The following is a 24,560-nucleotide window of genomic DNA, read 5'->3' on the forward strand; positions in this document are numbered from 1 at the left end:
AAAGTTGCTGCGCTGCGTGACAATGAGAGAGCAGGAGAACCCAATATTCTCATAGAAATGGCACTCTCCTCCTTTTTCCCTAGTGCTAGGGCTGTTTTCAGCTGCTGTGCGCGACATACACACTTTAGCTCCCCAGTGCTAGGGTGTGTGCTTGAGTCTAGCACAGGTTTTCTACAGGAAGGGCATCCTTCCTGTACACATTACTATGCCTAGACAAGTAAAAATGTTTTTCCCACTCTGTATGTGTGCTGTACAGTGCAGCACACATGCAAAGTCGGAAAAGCAGGAAGAAATGAAAACATTTCTGTTTTGCAGCTACTTTTCAAAGGTGTTTATTTTTGGCACTACGTTTAAGAATTGAGTTTAGCATCAAAAAACATGGGTGGTAACACAGGTACGTCCATGTACCACCCATGTAATGCCCCATTGAGGCAAAGTAACGCAAAGCCGCGTTTTGGGCTGCTTTGCGTTACTTTGTCACACAAACCATCGCAAATGCGTTGGTTTGGGAATGCCAAAAAAATGTATCTTTGGTTTAGCAGTAAAAAAGTAATGCTAAACCAACGCTAAACCCTTGAGAATCTGCCCCCAACCCTTTTAAAGAAAAATGCAAACTATGCTACATTCTTCAACCTGTTAAGTACAGTGTCGGCCAATGGCTGATACCCGCACTACCTCAGCAACACAAAAGGATGATGGACGGAGTGCTGAAACTTTTCAAACACTCACCCATAGTCACAGATCTGGGTTTAATCCATTGTTCTTTTGCTCACCAACCCACCCCAGTTTGGACCACGCCATAGGCAAATCAGTCTTGACCCTGCTCCCCATGGGAACAGACCAACCCGAACTGCCAGGTCAGGTCCTCCCTGGACCGGAAACAAGCATCTGGGGACTGGTTTCGGGGTATCATCCCTCATCATTCAGGCTAGCTTAAATCCAGTGGCACAGTGAGCAGGGGACCCACGTCTGATTATGCCCTGGCCACTTAGTGCTCACATAGCAACATCACAAAATAAAATGATGGACGGAGTGTTGAAACTTTTCATACACTCACCCCCAGTCACAGATCTGGTTTTTAATCCATTGTTATTTTGCTTGCCACGTCACCCAGTCTGGACCCAGTCACATGCAAATCTGGGATCTGCAGGGAGCTACAAACATCCTTCCACACATCATTGCACTACTTTGTAAACCCTTGTGCCACATTATGCCTGTGCCAAGCATAATGTATGCAAGGGGGCGTTCCAACGCAAAATGGCGCAGTGAACTTTACAACGTTTCACTGCACCATTTTTTCCGTCATTTTAATGCCTGCTCAGAGCAGACGTTAAAATTATGCACCTATTTTAATCAATGGGGCCCCCTGTACTTTGACGCTAGAGCAGCAAAGCACCACAGTAGTGTAAAAAGTGTTTATGTTATTGTCGTAACAACCACCATGGTGCACCGCATTGTAAATACGGTGCAAACATGGTGTCGTTAGGTGGTGCATAGGCAAGGCAAGGAAAGTGGTGCCTATGGACCTATGCGTCACTTTCTTGTAAATATGCCCCTTAGTTTCTTTAGGGAAACTTTGAGGGATCTTCACATGTTACCCCTTGCTGACATGGAAATGTTGTTCAATTTTCAGGAATAATAACTCTCCTGGTTATCCCATGGGTTTCACACTGGTTTCCAGCATAAACTGGATCCAGACTGAAAGAACAAAAAAAAAAGAGGAAAAATGGGCTACCTCTTTCGAAAATGCAAAAAACGGAGAAAAAAATCACGTTTTTTAATTCAGCTCTGTATATTCCGTAAAGTCAGGAAGATGGGTGACTTTATCACAGCAAACCGTTTGTTGATACGTTCTTTGATGCCATTGTTATGGAAAAACCACAGACTCTAAATTCCCCAGGATGTTGGAGAAAGTACAGAAATCTGACCTGGATGCCTTACGTGGACAAAACTTTATTGAGGCCTAAGCACAAACTACCCCAATAGGCGAAAAAAAGGGCCCATCAGTTAAGCGGTCAAAGTCTCACCATATTGTGCCTTTAATTGAGAAAAATATTGTGGGCACCAAACCAATGTTCAGCACCGAGAAACAAAATCCTCCTGAAATTTTGACTTGGGGCCATGTCCCCTGGCCCAATTCATCGCTGTGAGGTTCCGGTGTCCCCGCTGGGGGGGGGAGGGTCGGTTGAAAGAAAAGCACGTTGTCTTACAAAACGAAATTGTAGTCTTCATACCGAAAAATAATACAGTGGCGCAAACATTATGATTTACATGCCAAAGTGCGACTATTTCGTGAAGTGAACACTAAACAGTTCAAGCTGAGCTTTAAACAGCAACTGCAAAGTTGTTTTTGGTGTGCAAAATACTCCCATGCCTATTGACATTGCCGCATTTTGTGCTCCACTTTGGTGTGGGCTAAAATGCAGTTGCTGTGCACAAACCTTAGAACACAGCCTGTAACATTGCCTCTAATGGTGCTGAGGAGCGACATATCATGTTACCTACTTTCCTACTCCTGGTGTGCTGTGTTTCGCTACATTTCTATTTGTGTCAGTCAGCTGCAGCAAAATAGCACGGTAGAGGCCTAGTCACAAAGGCATTTTGGAGTACATAAGGAATCACTCCTGCAGCACTGTTTTACACAATCTAACACGCCTTTGTATTGACCCAGTCGTCTGAAATGCGAATATTCGGGTAAAATTCATATATAGTTAGTACAAAGAAAAAGCGTTGGATGTTTCAGGCAGTATAAAGGCATACAAGAGTATACAAAATATTACTCCAGTAGTACTACTTTCAATACTCAAAATCCTTTTGTGAATCAGCCTCTATAGTATTGTACTGCTGCAACACGGTACTGACTGCTGCCAGAAGAAAAGGAGCAATATGGCATCTGACTACAAAAAACAGCATGGTGCTAAACCAGAATGAAACTGCAAGGGTAGGGGTCAGGACACTCAACAAACCATACGTTGCCATGTTATTTGACCCTTTATTCATGCAGCATTTTAAAGATTCCAGTGCAACGACTTGTATCAGAATACTCCTGAAAAACTTCTGCTAATTCCAAACGAGGACCATAGGCGTTTTTGGATGCATAATTGTGCATCGTGTAGAGATTCTCCATATTGAAGAAACACCCTCTCTACACCCCACCAATTGTGGCAGTGTTCTCTTCCTCTTCCAGACCTCAATAGGAATTTAATCATGCCCTTGGGAAGTGCAAATCTCTGACCATTGCCAGGTAAGACTGGTCGGACCAATATTTGTCTCTTCCAAAGGCATTCCTATTCTGGAAGGCTTGCAGGCCACCCCAGGAGTAATATTTACTCATGCACAATGTTACATATTTGGTTAATTCTATGCGTGAGTAAATAGAATTGTAATCACAAATTCACCTCTTGTCACTACCCCGCACTCATAAGCTGAATTGTATATACAAACGGATTTGTGAATTAGGCCCTTCGACACGCGTAGTTTCAAGAACTCATTCATGCACAGCTAGTAAACAATTCCAATCTATGAAACGCATTTGCACTACAGCCCCATTCCGCTGTCCCTTGAAGTAAACATCCGTCCTGAGACACAAACCAGGGCCTGCTTAGGACGCCAGGCCGCAGATGCTCCAAGTTTCAGAGTCTGTCCGCCTGCTGCTACAGTTTTACTACTGGCAGTGCAGGATGCTGGGCCCGCACGCTACTGTCAGAGAGCATCAGCGTCTGCGTCCGCGCCTCTGCCGTCATTTGGAACAGTGCACGAGCGGGAATTGCACGAGAAAATAGCAAACATAAAAAAAAAATCAAATGACCCATTTTCCGTGACATTTAGTAATATTTTATTAGCTGTTTATTAGGGTGGTAATAAACAGAACACAACTAAAGTAGAATGAGCCCTCCCTATTCCCGTACTTACTAAAAGTTGTAATAAACTGTGGGACCACTGCGTCACCTCACTCCCATGGTCATAGAGTTGGACAAACACAACGGATATGCTTAAACTACTGTACTTTACGTTAAGCCAGACGTCAGATGCAAATTTATGGCTGTGATGGTTAAGAGGAACAATCTCGTAAATATCGCCTAAATGACCTTGGTATTGTGACATCTAGACCAGACATTGTAATGGTGCGCACTGGCACAAAGCCAGTGTAACATTAAGTGATCAGGTCAGAGTTGGCAGCAATCCAATTCAGAATGTTTCAATTACATTTTGTAGATTACAAAATCCCAGCGAGGTCCTCTGTATCTTATTAGCGGATGAGCGCATGACCTTGAGGCTGAGAGTATGACCTTGAGCAATTGCCTGCTCAGGTCACGTACAGACGTGAAGCAATCCGGAAGTAATCAAGAAGTTGGCCGCTTCCCGATTTTAACTGACCTGCAAAGATAGGGGCAGCGCTTTAATTGGGAATATAGAAGTGCAGGTACTTGTGTGAGTTTGAAGTAAAACACGCGGAGGCTGGTTCGTGCTTTACTCAACTGCTCTTACTTGCGCTCTAGAACCCCGCCCGTTTCACCGCATAACTCTTTTATATCCTCTTGGTTGACGCTACTGCCAGCCAAACCATTAAGGTCCAATGAAGAAGGGATGTGCAACCATTTCCCCCTCTGTCAAATCGTGATATGGTGTCGTCCTGTTAGTGGCAACACTACCTTCCTCCCCTACTTCAGAATTTAAACAAAACATCCTGTGAACAAAACACAACAGAAAAATAACATCAGAATGACTGGAACAGTATGAGTGTGCAGCAGTAACATAAGGTGAGACTTCTTCCTGCATCTAGGTGCAGAGGCCTCCATTCACTTGGTCAGGAAATCATCATATCACCTGGAGGGGTCAGGGTTGGATCTGAAGTGTTATCGTTCCACTCCAGCTCTCGCTGATGGTCTTATTGTGGCCACCTCCGCCGACTGTGCTTCTGCTCTCAATGGGCAAGAACCCCTGGGTTCTGATGTAGGGATCTCGAGCTACCATGGACTCCACCCAGTTTGGCAGACGCTTATCGCCGCGCAATCCAGATAGGAGTCCGTAGATGAGATGTCATCCCACAGTTTATCACTGAGCAAACCTTCCACTGGCACTTTGGCAGACATAGAGGTGGGTATTCTTTCAAATTGGGAAACATTCCTCATGACAATGTCGCCTTTCCTCTCTGCCATCACTATGGTGCCCCTAACAGCGGTCACTGTCTATGGATCTGCTTTGAAAGGCAGGTGGAACTTCCTTCCCAGATGGTGGTCTTTTACTAGTACCTTGTAGCACCTTGTCCCTGCTTGCTTGGTGTGCCTCCTAGCCCGCTGCTGCCTCTGCACATATTCATTGATGAGTGTCCTTTAGGGCCATTGATTGGTTCAGGGGATTTGGCTGGGTGGTCCCTACAAGATGGTGTGATATAGGGCGAGTTATCGCTCTCCCAAAAACAGTTGGCTGGGGACAACTCCGGTAGACTTAATACTCTTGGAGGAAGTTGGAGATAGCTTGTTCGATGTTGCGGGCTTCTGACACCACAATATGGATGACTTTGGAAAGGGTCCTTACAAAAGGTCCAACCTCCCTGTTAGGCCATCTGGGTGTGATGCAATGATGTTTCATATTCTGAGATTGAAGGAATTCACCCTACGTGTGGCTGTTAAAAGGGGGTCCATTATCTGTGCGAATCTCCCCAAACAGTCCGTGAGTAGCCATAATTGTTTCCACCTTCAGAATGGCTTCAGAAGCTGACATGGTCAAAACAATCTCCACTTCCGAGTATCAAGAGTAGTCATCCATGACAATCAACATGTGTGAGCCATCAGGAAGACTCAGGGCGGTGGGGTCATCCTCGGTGATGACCGGCTCTGGTGAGTCAGGTTATCTACTAGCTTGGCAGACAGGGCAGACCTTGAAAACCTCCTCCACTTGCCGATCAAGGCCAGGGAACCACAGTTTACTATGGAGCCAGAATGGCTTCCAACCCTGGTGGGCTAGCATTGACAGCTAGTTGGGACTCCCACTGAGTGTCGAAATATACAAGTTTGGTGTTTGCCGAAAGAGCGTCTTTAGTAATTTGGCATCCACATTCTTGGCCTGCATCCCACACCCAGGGGTTGGTGGTCTTTGTCAGATCGCGTACGGAGCCTGTGATGTCAGACAGGTTTTTCATTAAGCACCCACAGTAGGTTACCATGGCAGGAAAATTCTGCACACAGGACACTGACGTTGGGGCTGGTGCTTTTTGACTGTCCTTCACCTTAGCAGGGTCAGAGCCGATTCCACTCTCTGAGAATTTGTAGCCAAAAAAGCGAACATCATTCCTCAGGAACTTGCAGCATTTTTCTAGATGGAGGGTCAGGCACCGTTCTTGTAGCCAGACAAAGACCGCTCGGAGATGGGCTAGATGGCTCTCTAATGTTGGGGTATGCACCAGAATGTTGTCATTTATGTTTAGGACTCCCGGAAGACCATGTAGGACCTCATTGATAATGTGTTGAAACACCTCTGTGGCCCTGGAAATGCCAAAGTTTAGCAGGGTGTATCTTCAGAGGCCAGTGTGGGTGGAGAAGGTCATGATAGGCCATGAGTTGGGTGTAACAAGATCTGGTGGTAACCAGGGCGAAGGTCCACCTTTGAGAACATTTTGAGCCTGAGAGCTCCCAATTTATGTAATTGATGGTCGGAGCCAAATGCCTTTTGCACCTGTTGGCCAGATTTGGCAACCTCATGTCCACACATATGCGCAAGACATCTGGCTGCTTTGGCTTTTTGGCGACCACAATAGGGTATTCCCAGGGCATGGGTCTAGACACTTTTTCAATGATGCCTGATTGTTCCAGGAGTTGCAGTTCACATTCAACTTTCGGGCTATTTGTCTAAGCCTGAGGACTACTGGGCTCACAGAGTCATCAATGTGTAGTTGGAATGGAGGTTCTGCAGGCACCCTATACCTTTCAAAAGTACGGTGAACTCCTGTACTAATTCTTTCAGGTTGTCGGTGTGGATGGTAAATGCAAATAGTATCAGGATCAGGCTTTGGGTGGTCTGGCAGCTGAGTAAGAACGTGGATCCTTGCTGTGACACATACACTTTGGGTGTCAGGCGTGTGGTGTTGTGGGTGATGTCTGTTGTAAAGACACCAGTTAACTGTAGTGGTTGAGCGTTCCCGAAGGTGTAGACCTGCACCCTGATGGTTTGAAGGGCAGGTGGATTTGGTGGAACCCGGTACATCTCTGATGTCATGAGGTTGATTGAGGCACCTGTGTCTATGAGAATTGAGATGGGGTGTCTGTGTACCACCACTTGGCATGTGAGTAGCTTCTGCTGATTGATTCCACTGGACTCAACTCCTCTTACAACGTACCGCTTCTTGGTCATCATCCATATCGCTGTCTGAGGATTTGGTGGGGAGAGCAGCAATGCCCTGACCAACTTTTTAGAGCTGGATGGCGTCACTCTGGGTGTCAAGTGACACACTTTTGCAAAATGATTCAGTTTTCCACAGGTGCTGCAAGTCTTTCCTCTGGCTGGGTAGTCACTCAGATGGGGAAGAAGGCCTCCGCACCATCTGCAGAGTCTGCTCCTCGGTCTTGGTTTGGGACGTTCTGTCTTGGTTTTGGTGGTTTCTTTGGGCATGCCATTGACAGGTTTGTTTTCGACAGAAACAGGTGGTGCATGCTCTGTGTGTGCTGCATGTGCTTTTGATAACTCTTATGATCGCCCTAGAGTGAGAACATTCCTCATACTCATGTTTGGTTCCTGGAGGATGCGCTCATGGAGATTTGAGGATGCACAGCCCTGGATGAACTGCGCTTTTATTTCACCTCATCAGGCAGTGTGCACGTCCTGGCCAGTTCTTTCAGTTAACTATAAAAGACGTCAATTGATTCATCGGGTTTCTGGTGTACCTGTTGCAGCAGGAACGGGTTTGGCACAAGGTTCAAAATGTGCTATGATGTCATTCTTTAGTGAGGTATATGTACGGGGGGTCGCTTCCACTACTGTTTTGGAAATTTTGTGAATGTCCGCTCCCCCTATTTGCAGAAGTAGGGGGTGTTACCTCTAATCTTCCATGGCAAGGGCTTCGAAGTAGGCCTCGAGGCATTCAACCCATGCCTTCCAGCGGGCGGCCTGTGTGGGTGCAGAGTCACTGTGGTCACGAATATTTCTATGGCAGGGATACTGGAGATTGCAGAATGCCAGTAACTAGCAAGGGTGTCACGGGGCAGTGCTGCTTTTGGAGTCCGCCGATCAGGAATCTGAAGTGGTGGCAGGGGCCGGAGGCGTCAGGGTGGCGGCCTGTACAGGGTCCCCTTCGCAGTTGGGGTGACGGCTGTGCTGCACCGACTGATCTCCCTTGATAGTTCGGCAGGGATCAGGAACACCATGGGTGTCAGAGGCATGTTATGATGGGAGTATTGTCCCCTTGTTGCCAATGTTGTGTGGCCCTGAAGTAAAACATGCAAAATCTGGTTGGTGTGATTAACATGCTTTATTCACGTGCTCTTATTTGCTCTCCAGAACCCCGCCCATTTTCCCCGTATAAATCTTTTATATCCTTTTGGTTGACACTACATCAACCAAACCATTAGGGTCCTAATAGTAAGGGGTGGGAAACCATTTCCCCCACTGTCAAATCATGACATGTTGTCGCCCTGTTAGGCGCAACACTATAGTACTCACCCTTTAGAGTATCAGTGTGCTTCTGAGAAGTACACGCACGAACACTTTCAGATTAAAGAAGTGTAGACATGGATGTCAATTCACCAAAACACCCGGGGTATCAGAAGTGACACCACATGACCACTGACCATTTTCACTCAAACCGACATATTTACACATAAACATCCCCCAACATAAACACACTCTCACCGGCAAGCATACACTCAACCCACGTTTAAAAACATTTTTTTACTTAGCATAGCTGCCAGCAAAAGTCATTCTGCAGCTAGTAATACCCCATTTGTATAACACATAGTGAATAATGAATTATTCACTGTTAGTGTAATGACACATTGACAGAAAGCAAGGAGGATGTAGCCCTAGCTGACGTCCATGAGGACGAGCTGCTGCTGTGTTTCAGGCACTGAGTTTGCCACCTCCGAGGATAGGGGGTCCCAAATGCAGTGCCAGGCGTCGCAAGGGGGAAGCCTGGGGTCACTGTTTCGACCCCTGCCGACCCCTAAATTACGTCCATCAGTACCAGACAGTACCTGCCCATATAAAGCACTGGATAGGGGATCTGGTGCGTTATTTTTTTTCCCCTTTTAACAATCTCATCCAGTTTCTAGGGGCTTGTTCAGGCCTTTTTGAATGTAGGGGCCTCCATAAGTGGATTGTAGTAGATCTATTTTGGATTGGAATGTAATTAACAGATTAGTGCCGCCGCAGTGGAGGGACCTGGCGGTAGCTGAACGGAGGCCCTAAGGTCTGGACTTCACACGCTTCACCACAAGGAGCTAATGCAAACGCAGAAGAGCAGGCTTAGCAGTGGCATTCTCTAATTCTTTACATAGAAGGCTCGGCAGGGTTTTCACTCTACAGGTGCAAGGCACGATACCTGGCAGACGGAGATCGGTACAATCGACTTCATCTAGGAGGTAGGGATATTAATATATGGAAAAACAGAATTCCCATATACACCTTTGTTAATGAGTATTTCTTTTCAGGCGTATACTTATGTCAGAACGTGATCTTAATAAAATAATCACAACTAGTTACGTGAAATAAATTATAAGATGGTTCATGGGCATCAAACACTAGTAGTAAAAAAATCTCTATTGCCTCACAAGGACTGAGGTAAAAAAACACTTGTACTCCCAATGCCGAACCACCACTACAAAATGGCTACTGTGGCCCAGGAGAAAACAACGACACAGTAAGGTCAGAGAAAAACAAATAAAGGCATGTACAAAGGAAGACGTGACAGTTGTTGATAAAACATCACACAAGACTCAGGTATTAAAGGAAGAACTAAGCATATTATTCTACAGAACTGTCCAGTTCAGGGGAAACCATGGTTTAAATACAATGTAATGATGAGATCTTGTCAAAGACTAAAAGCTCTTGATGGGGCAATGATTTTCAAAGAAGCTCATTTAGTGGCAGGTGTCTACAGTTGCCAGCTTTTGAGTCAAAGTTCTGCCGTGTGGATTCATGTTCCAAATGGTTGTATCCAAAACGGGGTCCGAAATCACAGCCCATAAAGGCCCTAGACACTCCGTGTCATTGGCTGGGGAAACGACTCCTTGTTCGCCCAGTCCTTCAAAAAACTCTCTCTCCAAAAACCTTTTTATCTCCTTCTCTAACTTTTGGATTCAACTACATACTCCCACATATTTAGCCATTTCTCTTATGAAGTAATCTACAAAAAGACAAACTCGAGCAGGTGTACCTCTTTCCTTATTTGACAACTCCACTAATTTTGAATCAATTTTAGCAAAATGCATTTCCATCTCTCATTTGGTGATGTTGTAATTGCATTTCCTGGCAGGCATATTGAATGCTGCACCCACTGCCACGGATTGTCTGTATTCACATACTTTCATTTAGATATGCCTCCTAGGCCAATTCAAATATTTTCTTTACTGGACCTATCACATCTAGAAGTCGGTCCTCACAAGTGCTTAAACCTCTGTTTAGACCCCTGGTCTTCATACTCTGGGCCATGCCGCCCATGGGTCTGTGGTGCTACGGGAAGGACGGTGCAATGCCAACAGAAACACTAAAACTGTGAGGGCTACACGCTTCAAATAGTCTGCTTCCTACACAGTAAAGATTAGGAAACCTAAAGGCACAATCCACTGCCCCACTCATCAACTTTCTCTGAAAGTGGAGCCATGAATGCTACAAAGTAGGTGTGAAAAACCACCTCATGGGGCATTGACAGATGGACACAAGATACTGCAATTTACCAAGAGAACATGCTTGTCTTTTATTCCAACAAGAAGTGAGATTGGACAGGAATTGGTGGCAGTGCTTGTTGGTGTGTGTATGCAGGGGTAGATACAGATGCAGGGATATACTTTTAAACAGACAATGACCATATATATTACCATTAAGAGTGCTTCACGGTCAATGTTGAAATGCAGTGATCAGAAAATGCAAGAGTTAAAATCCATGCAAGGCTGGCTCAGCCTTTCGTCCTTCCAAAATCAGTAAACTGGGTACCAATGAATTAGTAAAATAGTAACATATTATATATAGATCGATTAGAAACGGCAGATGTGTGGCACTCTTCGTGACCGTGAAGAATCAGTGCAAGGCACAGCAAGTTTGTCTCCTCGCACAACAAGTATTTGCTGCTTGTGACTGCGAGGCTCCAGTCTGCCCGTCTGTGATGCCCGGCCGACTCTTGCATCCACGGACCAACACCAGCTCCGCTCTCCTTGCTCCTGGAGAACTTCTTCCCTGTAAACAGGACTCTTGGCTCAATTCTTGAGAAGCTAAATCTTCAGCAGGACTTGTCTGGAACTGTATCCAACCTGTGCTCCATCGTGGTCAGCCTGCACTTTTGGATTTAACCTGGTTTAGCACGATCAGATAGCCTTGGTTGGTGCCTTTTAACCACTACACTTGAGTTTATTCTTTAATAATTCATATCTTGATGTCTACTTATTGGATTTATGTTGTTTTGTTCTTGTTTTTTTTCTCCATAAAATTAAGCTCTATTTTTCTAACCTGGTGTGGTGTCCTTTTGTGTGGCGTTTTCACTGTTTTACTCTTTGAAGTGTTGCACAAATACTTTACACAGTGCCTCTTAAGTTAAGCCTGCCTGCTCCATGCCAAGCTACGAGAGGGTGAGAGCAGGTTTATTTATGGTGTGTATCTGACCTACCCTGACAAGAATTCTGGTTCCTGCTTTAACAGGGTCTATACCTCCGACAACCAGAAAAACAATTTCTAACAAGACTAAAGCAGATCACATTTAAAAACAAGATCATGTTCACCTGGAATTTTTCCTAGAATAGGAATCTGTGACCCACAGGTTACATCAAGAACTGTACAACTGCATAAACCAACGGAGCAATCATTGTAGAATTTGAACCCTTGCTGTACATTTACAATGAGAGTAAACGTCAAGACTCTGAAGACAAATTGCATGTAAACAGAAGAAATTATTATGTATTTGAAAGAGGCTATTCCAAAGGGACATGTCGCTTTCTCATGGGCAGTGTTTAAAGACTGGATTTTGTAAGGAATGCCAGATTAGTGAGTGAAGTACCGGACTGGATTTTGAATGCAAGGGTTTTTGGACTCATCTGGCTGGAGAGCTCAAGACAGGCTGGCAGAAAGCAGTAGCAGCTTGGGGCGAAGAGGCTAGTGGAGAGTAGACAAAAGGCTCTGAGCAGCCCAGATGGGAGGGTGAGATTCTTTGAGTTCCAAGTGAGGGTCTGTCGGGTAGTACAGAAGCTTTGCTGATAATTGAGGCTCAGCCTAAAGTCTGTGTGGGGCCAGGTGAGTGCTAGGTGACAGGCTCTAACAGTCAGTAGAAGAGGTCTCAAGCTCTGGTGGCTACCAGGGTGTGAAGTCCAGCTGAGGTTCTCTGAGAATTGGCTGAGAATATGTGAGACCGAGTTCAAGGCTTTTCAGGATTAGGAAAGGGTATCATGAAGACAGTTAAAAGTCTTTGGGCTTTCAATGGCCCATGGAGGGTAACTCATGATGGGGAGAAAGCAAATTAATGATGCTTGTGGAATACCAGAAGGCAATCAGGAGGAGGGTGGCAGACTACAAGCGCAGACACAGTACATCTGAACACTGGCAGAATAGATCTGAAACACCAAGGGCTTGGAGAGAGTGTACTAGGAGTGGCAGAGGGTCTCTTAGGTGGGTTGACAGCTAGGATATGTTCATATGTTGATGCATATGTTCAGGTCAGGTGGTTGGTCAATAGTTTTTCCCAGGGGGTGGGGGCTCAGCATATATTTATTTTTTTATGTACTGGTGTAGGCCATTTCGAGGAACACTCACACGTTTACCGATAAACACAATCATCTTAGCATCTAACTCCAAAATTATCACTATCTTATCTGGAAGAGTAGGCAATGGCCACTCGGATCTTAAGCAGGCTCTTACCTTTGTATTTCCTTCCTATGCCAATGAGTTATATATTGTGGAACATGTGGAGATAGTGCACATTCTGTTTCCAGGGGATACTCAATGAACAGAGGCTCAAACATCTAATAACCAAAAAGATCCAGGAGTTGTGTTTTAGATATTGAGGCCTTGTCTGCCCCTTCTTCCTCACCACAAATACATCACGATCTGAATCAAAGTCTGAGGAGTATGGCGAATCAATTTCCACCCCCTCACTGAGTTTCCTAGACTCATGTGTACTGGAAACACCTTTGGGTCTTTTTCCTGTCCATCTGCAGTGCATGACACTATCAATCTCCTTCTCATTTAAAACGCCTTACTGTGCATCAATCTTTTTGAGCACTTTTTTTCCTCAGTACTCTCTGAGCAACTGTCCTCAGAACCTCTTGTTTTGGGTCCTACATGCCCATCCACTGCATCCTACACCTTCATTAACATCTACTTCCAGTGATGCATACCCCTCCGTAACCCTCTGCCTGAAATTTGGCCATAAACGTTCATATATTTTTCAAATAGGTTCTGTGATAAAGCCTATTATTTTTCATAACACCATATTAACGTAACCTTCTAGTTTTTCTTTCATGTCCTATTCTACTTTAATCAGAGACATATTCCTACATCAATCAGAATTCAGTTTGTCCTTACAACTATTTTATTCAAAGGAATCAGTAGTATCCCAAGATCCTAAAATGGCCACCCCATTTGAAAACATTTTCTTTTTTTTCACAACTTAAAAAGATGGCGCAGATCGCATATTGCATCATACACACAGCATGCCAGGACCCCCTATCCTCTAACACGCTTCCCTGTCAGTGTGTGACTGCATTTACACACATCCCCCTTCCTGCCAAATGTCGCTAAAGAACTGCATGCATGCATCCACTATAACATGTCCCTCTTAACTGTCACCGCAGGCATGCCCCTACACACGCCTTTCACATGTCACTGTGCTTACGCATCCAGCCTACATTCGACTCAGACCAGAAAGCACATGTCTGCCAGTAAGAAAAAAACTATATATCAGCTTGCGCTAGATTCTAATACCATTACTTGTAAATGTAAATTTTTTATACCCTCAACCAGCAGATATGATCGTATTTCGAACATACCAAATCGCCTCTTGAAGGTTACTAACGTCTCAAAAGGCACGAAATTCTTAAACATTTAAAACCTATATACCTTGACTACCACAATCATAAAATCTGTGTTTTTCATCCACAGAAACATAGACACACCGCAAAGCCCCAGCCATACCAAAAGCTTCATCACACTCACCACACATATATCCTATAATTTTACTTTTAGGTACAGAAAACATCAATGCAAGAGAGGTACTGGTTAGCTTGTGAGCAGCAGCAACAAAAGGAGGAGGAGAGCTGTGTGTTCATGGATTTGTATACTGTTAGAATTTTAAGAAGTTCTAAACTCCTTCTCTTGTTGCTGCTGTCAGTGGGGCAATTAAAGGAAGTTGCAGAATGTTAGCCTCCATGCCTTGAAATCAAAATATATTTGACACAGTATGGTGGGTGGGAGCTGAACAATATATATATATATATATATATATATATATATATATTTGAAGTGCTGAGTCTCAGCACAAAAGGTATATGTGGAAAACAAAAACAATAGAGTGTAGGAAAGGGACTAAGGGCCTGATTTAGAGTTTGGTGGACACGTTGATCCATCATAAACATGATGGATATCTTGTCCGCCATATTACGAATCCCATAGGATATAATGCGATCATAATATGGCTATCCGTCACGTTTGTAAGGTAGCAACCCCTTCCACCAAACTCTGAATCAGGCCCAAAAACATTTTTAAGAAGACATGTGAGGGTCCTCGCAGTATATTACAATGTATAAAATATCAGTCTTTAGATAAAACAGAGCACTTCAAGCCTCCTCAATGTTTTGTAACCTTACACATGTGAGAGGCTGAGAGGTGGTTATGGAACTCATCTGTGGCTTGCAATGTTCTAGTAGTGTATGATTGGGGATTCAGTTTCTCGTATGAAAGCATAGTGCATGCAAGGTCAGTATTTGGCATAGTTCTGGTGCAGTGGACATTGTTTTCTCATTTAGCCCTATCAAGATTCAAAGCAACACCTTTTGTGTTTACTGGTTGGGTATGCATTCACCGGTGTATTTACTGTTTATTTATCTGTATCACATGTGAATGTAAGAGTGTTATTGTTCAGAATGTTCCAATGCCAGCCAGAGCTAAAGCCTTCCGTGATGTCATTGTTTGAATGTTGGACCTAGTGTGGAGCCGAAGTAAAAATGTAAGTCATTCTGGGCTTGGGATTTGAAGAGAAAGTGTTTGTGGTGTTTAGAAAGATCACTATGATATATTGTGAATTTCTTTTTTGTTTCATATGAATTGCATAACATATATATAGACTCATGAGATCCCCATCGTTCTTCTTAACTGTCAGTTATCCATTGCTGGCCACCAACATTCCATATAACAAGTAAAAACTTTCTTTTTAACCCCTCTGTGGGAGCCTTTGAAGGTCACAATTAATTAACAGAATGTGACATCTTCCCCACTGTTTATCAAATAAATTAAATAAATAACATGAATATAATGGAAATGCAACCATACTCAATGTTATAAATAGAGCATTGAGTATCACAACATTAACTTAATTTTATATTTGCTCAATGAATCTTTTAGGAAGGCGTACAGCTCTGGTAGATCTTCTGGCCAGTCTCAGCACCGTTGGGATTATTGTTCAAAGATGGTGATGAATCTTAAATTCTCACTTACAATGAAGTCACACTAGTATGAGAAACTTCTTAATTTCCTCCTTGAATGACCAACTCATTTAAATTATGTAGTTCACTGTCATGAAATCTCTTGAAATGAGAAACATTTGAGGTGAATAAATTGAGCTCATAATCGGTCCATGATCCCTTTAACTTGTGTGACTTCAATCCGAGTAACTTTGAAAGGGACATCAGACTTCCTAGTTGTATGTCGATGTACTAAGACCAGACCTCTTACCTTCATCTCAGACAACTGAACTCCCCTTTTCTTGTAAGTTTTCATCACTTTCTTGTTGATGTCATTTATTTTTACTCTTTATTTAACTGAAGCAATCTGCACTAATGGATTTGTCCAAACATTAGTTGAGTCAGACATTTTCCTGTGGACCCACATGAGGTTTTCTAATAAACTTGCAACATTTAACACAAACTTGGTTAAGTGAGATTTTCGAAAGTTTTGTTCTCTGATGTGCCTTGTTAATCATCACCATGAACCGGTCAGCCACTCATACCCTGTGACCTTAAAAGCCTAATTCTTCTATGATGTATGCCTAAATACCATATGAATATCTTGACTTCTGCACCTTTGAAGGGAGGTCCATTGTATGATTGGAGAGTTTAGGGTATACCCCCTGGTGAAAGTATAACATCAACAATTGGTAACCTGAGGCTGTGACAGCAGGGGTTCATTTGGGCACACTTTGGGCAAGTGCAATGGACCAACAGCAGTCAAGTTTCGTTGGGGTGACCTGCTGCAGACACTCCAGCGGTGCTGCAGATCCTATGCTTCAACCTGGGTGAAAGGCTCTGATATTGGAGCATCTCAATCACATTCTTGTGAGTCTGTAGTTGATGGACCTGGAGCTTCAGGATCAACTGCACTTGTCCACACTCACAGTCACCATCTCCTTTGAGGATGGCTTGCTCCTTCCTTTTTCTCTCAGACAGGTCACCTTCAGGGACTCCAGGCCAGTGAGACAGTTCTTCCTTAAAATCAGACTCCAGGTGATGTATCCATGCCTCTTTGAAGCTGGTTCTCTAGCAGACACCAGCCCTGGATGCACAAACGTCCAATGGGGCCTACGTGGAGCACTGCATCCTTGGTCAGCGAAAACCTGGTATAGAACAACAAGTGGGTCCAGAGCTCCAGTCTTTCAATAGGAATTGCACTCTAGAGACGTGTATTCTTGGTCTGCACTTTCAGAACATTTTTGAACCACTTCTCATTTCGTGTGCCCTTCTCAGGCTGACTTCCAGACTCAACCTTTATCTAGAATGGTATTCCTCATGGCAGTATCATCTCCAGATTGCAACAGTCACAACAGAGTCACAAAGAGTTGTGAGCATTTTGTACCTGAGCATCCACAGCCCCACTGAGAGTGAAGTGCAGGAAAAGAGACAAAAGGGTTGCTTCATCTGAAGGGTCCTTCACATTCTGAACAAAATAGATTTTAGTCCCCCAATATATCAACTAGCTGTACTTCAAGAAGACTAATCACTGCTCTGTGTAGCAAAGTGACTTTATTGAATTACTAAGGTTACTGAGGGGACGTCTGTCACCGCCTCTCCAATTCAATGCCTTTGGTCCCTCCCTCAAGTTTCAGGAATGTCAGCAATACGCTTCTACTGCTGGGGAAGTACCCTAACCTCCATTTGTGAACATGAACAGGTCAGGGGTTTCAAATGGAACCGACAAACCTCTATCACTCTCAATCACTCAGAGATACACAATGCATATATCATGTGTGCTATATGCATAATTACAGGCACACATGAGCTGGGATATCTGCACAAAAACCTGGGTTTAGCTGGTAGGAGCCAAACGTTACATGAGTGAACCAGGCTGCCATCACTGCTTTGACACACATAAGGTCATGCACATGAGTTTGAGTTTGAGTTTATGAATTTGTAAAGCGCATAGCTACCCAAGGGCATCCCAGCGCTAAAGTACACAATGAATCGTGGTGGAGCCGAAGAGGGCAGATTACCTGCGGAAGAGGATGGTTTTCAGCTTCTTCCTGAAAAGAAGTTCTGAGGATTCATGCGGAAGTTCCAAAGGCAGAGCATTTCAGAGCCGAGCAGCCCTGATGGAGAACGAGTTGCCGCCCCATGATCTCTTGACAAAAGGGGTATAGACCTGTCGAGAAGAACGAGATCTAAGAAGTCTAGGGGGAGCATAGAGTGAGATCCGTTTTCTAAGAAAGAGGGGGCCCATATTGTGTATGGCTCTGTGAACAAAGGACATGGATTTAAACTGAATGCGCTGTTTAATCGAGAGCCAGTGAAGAGTTGCAAGCGCTGGTTTAGCAGAAAGATGCCTAGGAGTGTTCATAAGACGTCTGGCTGCAGTGTTCTGCACAACCTGCAGCCTCTTTATTACATACTCTGGGGAACTCAGGTATAGGGAGTTCCCATAGTCCAGGCGAGAGAGAATTAAGGCTTGTACAAGAATTCTTCTGGCAGTAAACGGCAGAAGATTAAGAATCTTCCTGAGAGTTCTGATTAAGCCGAAGCAAACCGAAGAGATTCTTTTGGCCTGCAACTCCATTGTCAGACGGGGGTCAAGCAAGAAACCTAGGCTTCTTACCTGTGTTACTGGAGGGGGCAGACTATTAAAAGCCTCCAAATGCATTGCCAAAGGGACGGCAGGGGTGCCCTTGCCTACAATCATTACCTCTGATTTGCTGTCATTAAATTTGAGTTTGGAAATGGTCATCCAGTCCCCAATATCTTTCATACAATCGGCCAAGTTGGTAGAGGAAGAGTCCCCACTACTTGAGAGAGATACCACCAATTGCGTGTCATCAGCATAAGTGACCATAGAGAGGTTATAAGGAGCAACTACTGTGGCCAAGGATGACAAATAGATGTTAAACAAAGTAGGGCTCAGAGATGAGCCCTGCGGGACTCCACAGGTTAGAGGCCTGACGTTAGACAAAAAAAAACCATCCAGGACTTGGAAGGATCTTCCCGTGAGGAAAGAGGAGAGCCAAGCGAGGGCTGAGCCTCCTAGCCCTATCTTGGAGAGTCTGTCAAGGAGGAGGATATGATCAACAGTGTCAAAGGCTGCACTAAGATCAAGAAGAATAATAGCGACGTGACCACCTTGATCTAAGAGTTGCCGAGCCGATTCAGTTACCGTAAGGAGTGCCAATTCCTTACTGTGGTGAGCTCTAAAACCCATTTGAGAAGGGTGTAAAAGATCGTGGCTCTCAAGAAACCTGGACAGTTGCAGGTTTACATGTTTCTCCAAGATTTTTGCTGCAATGGGAAGGAGAGCAATAGGTCGATAGTTATCTAGAACAGTGGGATCAAGCTTAGGTTTTTTTAAAAGGGGTTTTATAATCGCATGTTTAAGGGAGCTGGGAAAAATACCGGAGGACAAGGAGTTATTAAGTATTTCTGTCAAAGGAGCAACAACAATATCTGCCGCCTTCAAAAGAATAGAAGGGGGGGCAGGGTCCAGGGGGGAGCCCGATTTGATATTGGAAAGAAAATTCTGAGTTAGAGCATCTGTGAGGGGGGAAAAGTCAGTTAGCTGGATCATATCGGTATGAGGATTCATATCCAGCCCCTTAAGTTTCTCCTGAGAGGGAGATGAGGGAAAACCGGAGTATATCTTGTTGATCTTGTCCTGAAAGTGGGCTGCTAATGCATTACTATGTATAGTGGAAGCTTCAACCGGAGAGGGCGGCATAGGAGTTATAGTGAGCTCCTTAAAAATCTGAAAGATTTCTTTCTGAGAAGCAGAAGAATTCTCTATTCTACTGCTGTAATAGAGAGTCTGAGCTGCCTTAATATTGTGATGATAGGATCTAATAGCTAATCTGTAAGCTTCTTTGGCAGAAGGGTAATAATCTTTCCTCCACAATCTCTCCAATATTACAGTTCTTTCTGAGTTCTAATAGAGAGGATGAAAACCAGGGATTGGACTTAAGGGCAGATTTTTTTTCCCTAAGTTTACAGGGTAAAACTAAATTCAAAGAGGTAGAGATCCAGCTGTTGAACCGGTCCACCGCATTAGGGGAGGCATAGTCAATAGCTAGAGGAGAGGCGTGAAGTGCCGTATGCCAGTTGCTAGGTACCAACTTCGACCAAGCACGACCCATAGTGGTGGACCTGGGCTGAGTCACTCCGGGTGTATCATAGGGGAAAATAAAAGACAATAAATAATGATCCGTCCAGAGTAAAGGTAAAGACGAAGAAAAGGTGAGATTGGAGACATTACTGAAAATAAGGTCTAAGGTATGCCCTTTCAAATGAGTTGGGCCAATCGCAAATTGGTCCATGTCTATTGAGGTAAAAGAGGCTGATAGTGATTTTGCCGACGGACAATCTGGATTATCTAAATGGATGTTAAAATCGCCAAGAACAGTTAAATTAGAAGCATTACCAATATAACTGGCTACTACATCAGGAATGACTTCCAAAAAGGCTCCACAGGGGCCGGGGGGGCGATAGAGAAGGATTCCTGAGAGAGTGAAAGTGGAAGACAGATACAAAGAAAAGAACATACTTTCACACCCTGGGATCTCAAGAGGCAGTGTCGAATATTTAGTTGAGTTTTTGTGGATAATGGCTATGCCACCGCCTTTCATCTGGGGTCTGTCTAAATGAACTATAGAGTAGTTAGGAGGAAGGGCGCTGCAAATATCCGCCGAGGAACCATCATTCAGTCAAGTTTCTGTAAGGAACAAGGCATCTGGTATTAACTCTTTTAGGTGCGTATGAATATGTAAGAGGTGGGCCGACAGAGATCGGCAGTTAAGCAGTAATAACTTGCCTGATTGATGAGAGGAGGTATTAGAGGGCGGGGCAATAGTAGGTGACCAAGAGCAGCTAGAACAAGGGAGACATACAGAAGACTGGGTAGGACCTACGGAAGTAGAGCATATCTGGGTGACTTTAAGTGCATGAAGATGGGATGAGGAGTACTTTAAACTGTTTGTAGAGAAACGAGCAGCATCCCTGGGCCCTGGGCACGTCAGGGCGCGGACGGGCGCAGACGGGCTTGCCTTAGGCACGCCCGCTGCGTGGCCGGCGGCCGCCTGCGTTTAAAAAAGGCATGCGGGAGGCCCGACCTGGTTCCACGATCAAGCACTAGACCGGCAACCAAAATGGCTGCCGAGAAATGGCACCGTAAAGGCTGCCGTCTGAAAAGTTCAAAAGTGATGCAACCAGGAGCCCCTAAAACCGGGCCCCGGTGCAGAATAGAAAAATGCTAGATTAGTGTAAGGTTGAATGCAAAAGTTTTTAAAACAAGGTACCTGTTAGACCTGACAGCCTTAGGGTTGTCACCCCAAACTTTTTGCCTGCCTCCCTTCACTTTTTGGACACTGTTTTTGCTGCCTTTTAGACTCTGCGCACTTTATCACTGCTAACCAGTGCTAAAGTGCATATGCTCGCTCCCTTTAAACATGGTAACCTTGGATCATACCTGATTGGACTTTTTAATTTACTTATAAGTCCCTAGTAATGTGCACTATATGTGCCTAGGGCCTGTAGATTAAATGCTACCAGTGGGCCTGCAGCACTGGTTGTGCCACCCACTTAAGTAGCCCCTTTACCTTGTCTCAGGCCTGCCATTGCAAGGCCTGTGTGTGCAGTTTCACTGTCACCTCGACTTGCCATTTAAAAGTACTTGCCAAGCCTAAACCTCCCCTTTCACCACATATAAGTCACCTCTAATGTGTGCCCTAGGTAACCCCTAGAGCAGGGTGCTGTGAGGGTGAAAGGAAGGACATTTACCTGTGTAGTTTACATGTCCTGGTAATGTAAAACTAAATTCGTTTTTGCACTACTGTGAGGCCTGCTCCCTTCATAGGCTAACATTGGGGCTGCCCTCATACAGTATTGAAGTGGTAGCTGCTGATCTGAAAGGGGTAGGAAGGTCATATTTAGTATGGCCAGAATGGTAATACCAAATCATGCTGACTGGTGAAGTTGGATTTAATATTACTATTCTAGAAATGCCACTTTTAGAAAGTGAGCATTTCTTTGCACTTAAATCTTTCTGTGCCTTACAATCCACGTCTGGCTGGGCTTAGTTGACAGCTCCTTGTGCATTCACTCAGACACACCCCAAACACAGGGTACTCAGCCTCACTTGCATACATCTGCATTTTGAATGGGTCTTCCTGGGCTGGGAGGGTGGAGGGCCTGCTCTCACACAAAGAACTGCCACACCCCCTACTGAGACCCTGGCAGACAGGATTGAACTGAAAGCGGACCTGGTGCACTTCTTAGCCACTCTTTGAAGTCTCCCCCACTTCAAAGGCACATTTGGGTATAAAACAGGGCCTCTGCCCTACCTCATCAGACACTTGCTGGAGAAGAAACCTGAACCAGAACCTGCATCCTGCCAAGAAGAACTGCCTGGCTGCCTAAAGGACTCACCTGACTGCTTTCTAAAAGGACTGCTACCTTGCTGTTGCCCTGCTGCCTTGCTGAACTCTTGCCTTGCTGCTGAAGTGCTCTCCAAGGGCTTGGATAGAGCTTGCCTCCTGTTCCCTGAAGTCTCAGGACCAAAAAGACTTCTCTTTTTCATTTGGACGCCTTGTGTGCCGAAAAATTCGACGCACAGCTTGCACCGCGGTGAAAAATTCACTGCACGCCGATCTGGAAAGACGCCGATCGACGCGACGCCTGCGGTGCGACCGGAACTTCGACGCACGGCCTCGCCTGGACAACGCCGCCCGACTCCAGAAAGGAAATCGACGCGACGCCTGCGGTGAGGGAGAAGATTCCACGCACAGCCCACCGGAATGAGGCGCAGCCGGAAAACAAGCCTAGGATTCCACTCACAGACCCCGGGACATCTGGTAATCCCGCGAACCACAGAAGGAGACTGTCCGCCCGCCGGAAAACGGCGCACGACTTCCCCGCATGAAAAATAACGACGCAAGTCCGTGTGTGCAGGGGAGAAACCAACACACACACCATTTTTCCACGTATCTCTTCCTCTGCGGCCCTTTGCGGAGATTTTCCACTTTAAACCAGGTACTTTGTGCTTGGAAGAGACTTTGTTTGCTTTTTAAAGACTTAAGACACTTTATATCACTTTTCAGTGATATCTCTACAATTTCATATGGCTTCTTTGATTGTTTTGACCTACAGTTATCCAGATAAATATTATATATTTTTCTAAACACTGTGGGGTGTATTTTTGTGGTGCTATATTGTGTTATTGTATGATTTATTGCACAAATACTTTACACATTGCCTTCTATGTTAAGCCTGACTGCTCGTGCCAAGCTACCAGAGGGTGGGCACAGGATAATTTGGATTGTGTATGACTTACCCTGACTAGACTGAGGGTTCTTGCTTGGACAGAGGGTAACCTGACTGCCAACCAAAAACCCAATTTCTAACAGTACCTTATACCCAGAGTTGGTCACTCCAGATAGGTGACACAGCTGTACACCATGCTGGGGACATTCATGTCCTGTAAGTAACTAAGAATATAGAGAGGGGACCCTCCTATAACCAATATAACGGGGGGAGTAGGGTACCATAGCACAATAAAATCATGAAAAAAGTCCCCCACGGGAAAGCCACACCAATCACACCTCACTCATACAGGCAATGAATCTCTCTATTGATCAGCTAAAGTCAAGGGTATCAAAGGTGAATTTTTAATATAAGCTTAATGGAATCTCTATTTGGGATGATAAATATCAAGGAATCTGGTTGGGATTTGGATAATGTGTCTTGTGTTTATCTCCCTTTTTATTGAATTTTATTTGATATTTGTGTTGCGCTATTATTGTTTTAGTATTTATGTGGTTGTTTTGTCCTTGTATGATTTTGGGTTTTTACTTGAAACTATATTAAAAATTCACCTTTGATTCCTTTGACTTTAGCTGATCAATAGAGAGATTCATTGCCTGTATGAGTGAGGTGTGATTGGTGTGGCTTTCCCGTGGGGGACTTTTTTTCATGATTTTATTGACATTCATGTCCTAACAGTATACAAACTCCTGGGAAAGTATGGTTCTTATGGTTGGCTCCTGTGCACATGAACAATGTTCAGAGGATGTCAGGTTGACGTAGCCTCAGTTATGGAGTGTGGTAATGCAGAGACTCCTGTTTTCATCCCACAACACCACTAGGTAAAATTGATCCCTCTTTACATCCCTGTGTCAGTATAATCATCAAGATAATGTACCCTTTTGGAAATTGTCCCATGCAGTAAAATAGGGAGGGAGTGGGGCGCTGAATATTTATAGGCCGGCCATTCTGCTGGCAGTGCATGTGCTCACCTGGTACTGGGCGTAACTATATTGGAATTGAAATGCAGCACCATGTTGCTTTTGTATATGTTCATTCCTCAGTAACACATTCAATCCTTAGTGTTTGTGCGGACAGTAAAAGCCTACCTGCAATGAGGGCACTGGTTGTGAAGAACACAAAGTTAATTGGCACTACTTCTGTGGCATTGAACAGCTGCATCGCATGATGGAGGAACCTGGAGAAAAGGAATAAAAACAAAACAACAAAAAGCCAATTACAAGATAAGATATGGGATTTTCTTGTCAGTTTAAAGGGCCCTGCTATCCTCAACCTGAAACAAGACTAGAAAACCCTAATAGTTGCAATTTAAACAGCACAAAACATTCATTTCAGGGAGAAAACTCCACAAATATCATCAAAAACGGGTACCAAAGCAATCTCAAAATCAATTTAGCAAAAAACATTTTTTGTTTATAAAGAAGAAAT

General features: G+C 44.4%; 1 protein-coding gene across 4 annotated transcripts in view; it reads right to left on the reverse strand.

Annotated features, from left to right (window-relative positions):
* NIPAL2 (NIPA like domain containing 2) overlaps positions 1 to 24,560 on the reverse strand; it is a 433,718-nt gene that overhangs the window by 58,205 nt on the left and 350,953 nt on the right. For all 4 annotated transcript variants that reach the window (XM_069220538.1, XM_069220535.1, XM_069220536.1 and 1 more), the window contains exon 8: positions 24,221 to 24,309. In XM_069220538.1, the coding sequence (XP_069076639.1) occupies positions 24,221 to 24,309 (89 nt within the window). The remainder of the gene's footprint in view (positions 1 to 24,220; positions 24,310 to 24,560) is intronic.

Source organism: Pleurodeles waltl, chromosome 2_2, assembly GCF_031143425.1.
Source record: "Pleurodeles waltl isolate 20211129_DDA chromosome 2_2, aPleWal1.hap1.20221129, whole genome shotgun sequence".
In the NCBI taxonomy this organism is placed as follows: Eukaryota; Metazoa; Chordata; class Amphibia; order Caudata; family Salamandridae; genus Pleurodeles; species Pleurodeles waltl.